The 7,707-nt window shown below is 49.1% G+C and overlaps 1 protein-coding gene across 1 annotated transcript in view; it reads right to left on the bottom strand.

Moving 5' to 3' along the window:
• Positions 1–210: 210 nt before the first annotated feature.
• Positions 211–7,707, bottom strand: part of kif26aa (kinesin family member 26Aa) — a 77,290-nt gene continuing 69,793 nt past the window's right edge. Inside the window, exons 14-17 of the mRNA XM_040125912.1 lie at positions 7,367–7,557; positions 5,369–5,392; positions 3,902–4,052; positions 211–822 (exon numbers count right to left, since the gene is read on the bottom strand). Of these exons, the coding sequence (XP_039981846.1) occupies positions 638–822; positions 3,902–4,052; positions 5,369–5,392; positions 7,367–7,557 (551 nt within the window). The 3' untranslated portion in view covers positions 211–637. The remainder of the gene's footprint in view (positions 823–3,901; positions 4,053–5,368; positions 5,393–7,366; positions 7,558–7,707) is intronic.

Here is a 7,707-nt window from a genome sequence, read left to right as displayed (position 1 = left end):
ACTGGATTTCTGCCTGTAGGGGATATGCGTTGAGTTTAACCTCACCTGCTCCGGCCAGTGATTTTAATCCTGTCCCATCACCCCCACCCTAGTGATTATTACAGCCACAATGACCTGCTGTATGCTGAATCATCTGTGATCAGCTCCTGTTGCAGTGTAGCCGTGGACGTTCAGACAACTGTCACTGGGTCGCTGTGACACTGAAGGAAACTTAAAAACAGCAAGATTCTGAATGGAGTTCTGCAGCCTCCTTTCTCCTCTGGTTTCTAAGTGGATTTGTGGAGCTTTGTTCTGGAGGGACGTCAGAGATCATGACGTCCTCAGGAAGTGGACGTCTCACTGAATCATATCAACAGGTGTTTCACGTCTGTGTCTTCAGATCTGACTCAGTTATGACTCTGAGGACGAGGACCATTTCTGACTGATTCACCTCACGCAGTATCTTTGCCCAACCTTCAGCTCTGCGGCGCCCCCCTGGGGAGGCTCAAGTCTTTGTCCTGCTGAGTGTCCATGTCTGTTACAGGCCAGATCATTTCACCAGGGTAAAAGCGTCCAGAACAATGAGTTAAATTCCAGAGGAGCAGTAGTGGTGGCGCGGTATCCAGCTCCTTTAACACCTCTGAGCCCGGCTCTCCTCTCACACCTCCACCTCCTGCTGCCCTCCCTGCGCAGCAGCAGCTGTCGTCACGGCGATGTCGAAGCAGGTCTCCATCATGACGCGGGACTTGCAGAGGTTGACGCAGTACTCCAGCTCCGCTGTGGCCTGAGCCAGAGCCTCCAGGTACTCCTGGGAGTCCCGGTCCAGGTCCTGATCCACGTCGACTGGATGGAGGACACGGACAGAAGGGACAGAGTTAAATCATGTAAAAATGGTGACGAGGACGATGTCTACACAGTGGATCAAACTTTTTAAGAGCAAAACCAGAGACGGTCTACTGAATCTAGAGAAATCCGACTGTGTCAAATAAACAAATCCGCGAATGGCCGGCGGTGGAGAAAGGATCTAGATCCTTTACCTGCGTAAAAGTATCGATACCACGGTGGTAAGTGCTGCACCGGAAACCCGGTTTAACCTTTCTGCTTGTTTCTAGAGAGACTGCAACCAGTTTGCATGTGAGTTGGACCGTAAATGTTTCTGGACAGTTTTTATGTAAATGGTCAATTGACTGCACTGTCGAGCTTTTCTAGTCTTATCGACCCCTCAAAGCTCTTTACATTTACACTCATCAGTCATCCGGCAGCATTTTATCAAAAAGCCACTTACAAGTGACGCAGCTTAGGATTTGGTGTCTTGCCCAATGACACGTCGGCATGCGGACCGGAGGAGCCAGCGATTGAACCGCGGACCTTCGGATTAGTGGACGACCTGCTGTGTGTCGACACGGTGTGTACGTGTATATAAGTTGACAGGGGAGAGTGTCGGTGTCTGAGCCTCAGTAATGTCCAGATAGACACTGAAAGTCGAACATGGAAAAAAGTTCCGACTTCGATGTTTTTTGGGGATAATTATGCTTTGGAACTACAGTTCCTATAATGCTTTGGGGCTGTAAACAGGAAGTATAATGTTAGTGAATTACTTATGGGCTACAGCTTCTTTCTTTTTGTCTGACTTGTTTCCATTCAGTCAAACTGTCCCAGTAAAAGCTGCTGAACCAGCTGTGATCAGCTCCTGTTCTCAGCGTAGCCGTGGACGTTCAGACAACTGTCACCGGATCACTGTGATGCTGAAGGAAACTTAAAAACAGGAGGATTCTGAATGAAGTTCTGCAGCCTCTTTTTCCTCTGGTTTCTAAGTGGATTTCTGGACGTTTGTAGCAGTCGAGTGCAAAGACCTGGTTTTAGGTTTGGGTCAGTCTCCAGTAGATTCATGTGAGTCAAGGTAATGTCCTGGCATGTTGGGATACACTGACGGAGGCTGTATCCTCACCCTCACACGAGGGCCAATGGACGGGGGTGTACGAGCGCCAACCCTCCGACCACGAGCCGCTCCTCCCGCAGCCAATAAGAATCCGACCTGACCCTGACAGGAAATGATCATTATTGATCTCAGGACACGTTCAGGCTTTCTGCTGCCGGCTCAGACTCTTTCATCTCCTTTTTGCAGAGTCGAGCGTTTCTTTTGAAAAGAATCTGAGGCTTTACTTCGAGGTGACCTGAGAGTTTGTCCCGCTGACAGAGAAATAATAAAAAGATGTGAATATAATCCCTTTTCCCCCCGGGCTGTTTGTCTTTGCAGTTTGTTCCAACAATCTCCTCTCCACACAAACACCCTGGCCCTCGTCTCTGCAGCAGCGCGAGCGGTTTTCTTGTTGTTCGAGGGATCCAGAAATAGAAGCGTAATGCAGCGAGTTGAGCTGCGGAGGACGAGGTTTTAACTGACGAGGCTTGAGGCCGCCGGCAGCACTCAGCCGGAAACGCACACTTTGTCCACTCTGTGCGTTTGGGGTCAGCAGCTGCTCGACATCCTTACATCTTAGTCTTACATCCCTTTACTCTTCTCAACATTATGCCTATTCTGGGATTGGGTTCGAGATGAATTCAAGCCAAATGCCGTGCCAAAAGCCAGCTCCGTGGGAGTGTCCCCGCGGTGACGGCCCGCTCACAGCGGCGTAACACCGCCGCGATCAGCGGAGTCACTCGCGGGTGAAGGGGATCCGAGTGCACTTTTCACGTGGAGTTCGGCTGAATCCGCACCGTTACCCAATGACAGGCATCTGGACAGGAATGAGATCCAGAGCCATCGGGGCTCGTTACGTGTGCGTCAGCTTCCAGTCTTACTGGAGCTCCAGCGCAGAGAAAACAGAAAGCAGCTCAGAGAGGCCGATACCGACTAGGGCCAGCATGTTAGCGGTTAGCGCTCCAGCTGAAGTGGTTCACTATCTAGCTCTGTGAGTCCTCACTAAAACTCTAAAACCGCATGTTTATCAAAGACATGCAGCTTCATCTCTGGAGCGACGGGGCCTTTAACCGAAACTCCACTGAAACTACAGCGATTTTAACACATTGTGTGAGATCTCTGGTCTCTGGAGCGGCGCGTGCAGAACATGTCAGACAGCACATTTTAATCAGTTTCCGTGACACGGACACGATAGAGTCTGACTGGTCAACAAGCACGAGCAGTCAGACAATCAGACCAGTGTCAGTGATAGTCCCTCACTAATATGCGATGGTATGTTTCTAACCCGCGGAACAGAAGTTAGGATTAGGATTCAGATTCGCCTTCACCGACTCCCCGAGGAGAAGTTTGTCTTCGGGCATTTGAGAGACACACGGCCGCTCCACATATACATGTACGGTTAAGGTTCGACATCCATGAGGGACGTGGTTCTGGGTCGTAGGTGAGTTTGAAGTCCTGCGTCTCACGGTCCTCTCAAATATCTACAGCCTCTAATATAAGAGGCGGCAGCAGACCAATTATTTTTCAAGCCCTTCTGGAGCTGAGGTTTTAGTTTAACGGACAGAAATCAAACTACACAAAGAGAGAAGCGGTTACATAAACATACTGTCGGTGGACGGTTGTTTGAGCCGCTCTGACCTCGGTCAGCGAGTCCTCACGGCCCCAGTGTGACGTCTAGGAGAGAAATCAGTGTCTGAGAGTTTAAGTCCAGTCAGTTTTATGTCTGAAAATCACGAGTCTGCCCTACAGGACTTTATGATCTGTCCAACAAAAGACTCCCAGACCCTCGTTACTGAAAAAGAAAAACTCCAGGCAAAATACCAATTTTCCTTTGACAGGAAAGAATAATTATATAAGAGAACAACCCCTCAAACAGCAGTTTGGCCTTCACATTCTCCCTCAAGCAAAAGAAAAAAAGTTTCATATCATTATTTTATCGTGGTTTCTGGTCTAAGAGGCATGTTTGATGATCAAACTCTGTGTACTTAGCAGCCCTGTACTCACACTCTCCGCTCCATTTATTCGGGTGGAGCATCAGCCGACTCTTGGCCTCCTCCAGCTCCACCTTCAGCCTCTCATGTTTGCTCTTCAGCTCTCTGATCTGCTGCTGCCGCTTCTCCAGCATCCTCAGCCGGGCGTTAAAGTAGAGCAGACCCTGAGGACCAAACAGACCCAAACACTGAGTCAAATCCACCACAGACCTGCCGGTAGGTCCCAACAGAGTCTCCGTGATGTGACGGCCAACTCTGCAGGGTGTCGGGCGGTTTATACAGGCGAGGGAGGGGAGGAGGGTGGAGGGCGGAGGTGGGGATTAGCACAAGTGGAACGAGGGGCCGCTAACCTGCTCTGAGACTTCAATCTGTGTCCAACGCTGGATTCAATTAGGAGCCAGCCAGAGATAAAATTAGCATGGGCACTAATCTGCCGACGGTAGACTTAATCTGCAGGACAAACGCTGAACGGAGGATTATGGACAGTTGGGGACAAACTGGTGACAGAGGTGGATCAGTGTCAGCGTCTCAGTCAATCCATTACAGGTGTTGGGAGAAAAAATAAGGGAAACGTCCCCACAGAGTCAAGGCACGTAACAGACTTTAATGACTCTATTCCTGCCGCCGGTGTCATTGTTATGTTTATGTACGTTTGTATCCATTAGAACATTTTATTGCTCCTTTTTTTGGGATGAATAGCATTGAGATTTATTTATCCGTTATCTCAAATACCGATACATTAACCGAAAGAAAATTCATAAGCAGACAGAAGTCAAGAAATAAGAGCATCTGATTCGCACCCGCTCCAACCTCACTAACCCATGAGATGTGTGACCAGACTGAAATGATTAAGTCCCGCGAAGGAGCAAAACAGCCTCTTGTGGGACTGAGACATTAGTCATAAACAGTCAAATCTGCATGGGGTGTCCAACATGTGTCGGAGCACCAGCCGAGCAGATGAGGGCCAGCTGTGGTCCGTGTTAGGCTGCTAGATTTGGTGAGAGTTTGAGGATGCGGCCAGGCCGGATTTTGAAATTCACTTGTGTACGGTGGCCGGAAGCCGGCGGGGCAGGGAATAGCTTGGTTAGGGTTTTAAACGCGGCTGATGGGCTGACGTCAGCATTTTCTTTGTTTCGCTAGAGGTGGCGCCTAAAGACTGTGATGTTCGTCCGTCGGTCCAACCCACAGTTTGCTCCGGAGGAAAAGATCTCAGCAACTGTTGGTGAGAAAATCAGCTCCCGAGACACGAGCCTTTCTCTTGTTTCGGTCATCACAGTATCAGTTCAGTTAACTGACTCACTGAATATTAGAGTCCATTTTTTAGGGAAAAAAAGTCCTAAAATGAGTCGATGTGTATTGACGTCAACTGACGCTAACTTAATAAGACGCTAAGACTCGATGACAGGCTACACAGGGACGATGAAAAATGCTTTGAAATGTGCTGATCGGAAACAATCTTGCCTATAAAAATATAACTCACCTTTTCAACGTCATGGAACGGCTGCTGACAGAAGACAAACACAAAGAGAAGAGAAGAGAAAACTGTTTATCACACTCTGTGACTCTGTAAAAGGTGAACTGCAAATCATCTTCCTCTAACTGAAAACACAGCAGAGCTGCTTCCGGCTGAATTAATGTCTTTCCTTCCCTTGACGCACGATTCACTGCTCTGCTGCTGAAGGTTAATGACCCGTTAACGCAGAGAGAGGCGACGGGCATCAAGACCGACCAGCCGAAGCCAACCTCCATTCATCGCTGCATCACTCCTCCTCCGGCCACCGCTCACATCTGAATCAATTAAGAGGGAACTGTAACTGGCTCGGCAGTAAACCCAGTTACCAACGAGTCTGACCTCAGCCTGGGCCGGTGATACCGAGGCCGGTCTGACAACCGAGGGCTGGAGGAGAAACGAGACGAGTGCCGGACACTTCCCCACGGAAATCAGGAACGGAACGGCACCAAAATTACATCGACATGCAGAAGCAAACTGATTCAGCACAACCTCCTATTGGACTTTCTGTCAGTGAGGCTAATTTTTAAGTTCAGTTCAAATTGGACCTTATGCAAGAATATTTTCATACTTCTGTCCTAAATCTTAACAAACTTGTTGTTAAATGCTGATTTCAGCTTGATCATGGGCGTAATCCAGACCCGCTACCTGCTCTCTTCACGGACAGGTTTCATTCACAAAATGTGACCAAAGAGCCGAATAAAAAATCTCACGGTGCGAAGCTTCAACTCAGACATCAGCCTGGTTAGTGGTCACACTCCTACAGCTGCAGTGAGGGTCTCCAGAGCAGAGCGGTGCTGCGACAGACACCAGGAACTACTTGACACGAAGTCAGAGGCTAAAAAACGCCTTTCTAAAGCAAAGTGCTCCGTGACTGATTTCAGAGAAGGTTGAGGGGGACGAGGCAGGCGGTGGATTTCAGGCAGATGTTCCAGCCTACGGCAGGTGATGCTCCACTGTCAGGTGTTGTAACAGAGGGTGGTCCTGGACAGAGACCTGCAGAAAGGCCCTGAGGCAGCGGGAGGAGGGAGTCCGTTTAGCTAAACACCGCTGAAGTGTAGCAGCTGCTGCAACGAAACAACAACGATAAACCTTTCAGTATCTAGGCAGCCGTGATGGGGAGGATCTGCTGTTTTACTTGTATATACATATATATTTGGTTTTAGTCACGGGTGAGCTCCTGGCCGATCAACCATCCAGACGCACAGTGAGAGGCCTGGAAGCTCCATCGTGGACAGTTTTATCCTTCCCATACTCCCTGTGCTCTGATGACACAGAGAGATTTGCACATCTTTACTCTGGAAAACAGGCCCTTTGCTGTCCAGTCACTGTATGTTACCGCTATCGCCACATGTTGTTCAGGCCTGTCAATCTCGTCGTTAAGCTGATACGCTGACATCTCTGCTATAATGGTGGGCTGTCGCTACAGCTGCAGGCGATTAGGGTTCTGGTCTTACGGTGGACACTCTGATATCTGTACCCGAAGGTCCCTTTTTCTCTATGTGACAGGTTGATTTCCCAGGCAGTAGCAGAGCAGTTTCTTCACTGCGGATAATACACTTTCCTACTGTGGGCTGCCTTTGCTGTGCTGTATGTTATTGGATTTACACCAGAGAGTGAGAGTTGTGCACCCTGACTTCCTGTGTTTTGATTGACACCCACGGGGGCAGCTCATATATCCGGACAATTCTCCAGACATTATAAATCTTATAAAGTTAAACAAGTCATTTTTTATCTGCACACAACTCGTATGTCAGGTCTGGACCACTTCTGAATTTCACTTGTACCTGAGAGACAATTTGTAAAAACTGGTGAAATTCTCTCAAAGCTCTGGTACGAGCCACTTCGGAACCAATCGGTCTGTCTGAGCGGTTCTTGCATGAGGTCCGGTGTTGGTGCTGGGGATTCGAGCGACAGAGTCAGAAACAGACATTTAACTTTCTCCCGAGCGAATGGAGTCCGCCTCACCTCTGACCCCGTCGCCACCTCCCTCCTCCTCTGCAGGCGCTCAACGTCGTCGATCTCGTACACCTTTATCTCAAAGGGCTCCTTCAGGGTGCCGCCCAGCGGGGGCACGTCCACCCACTGACCCCCCACCTTCCTTCCCAAAGAGGACGTGTCCGGCAGGGGAGCTGGGATCAGACGCCGCCGCAGGAACCCTGACAAAGAAAAAATAATAAAATGAATATAATCTTGAGGTAACGCAGAGTAATTTGGTCGTATGAATCGGGTCCCAATAAAATACTGGTGCTTACAACCTGTTTCTTAATTTGTGAATGAAGAATAAAAAGAGGAGAATCACCACAGAC

Source organism: Xiphias gladius, chromosome 4 (genome assembly GCF_016859285.1).
Source record: "Xiphias gladius isolate SHS-SW01 ecotype Sanya breed wild chromosome 4, ASM1685928v1, whole genome shotgun sequence".
In the NCBI taxonomy this organism is placed as follows: Eukaryota; Metazoa; Chordata; class Actinopteri; order Istiophoriformes; family Xiphiidae; genus Xiphias; species Xiphias gladius.
This window is presented reverse-complemented; position numbering and strand designations above follow the sequence as displayed.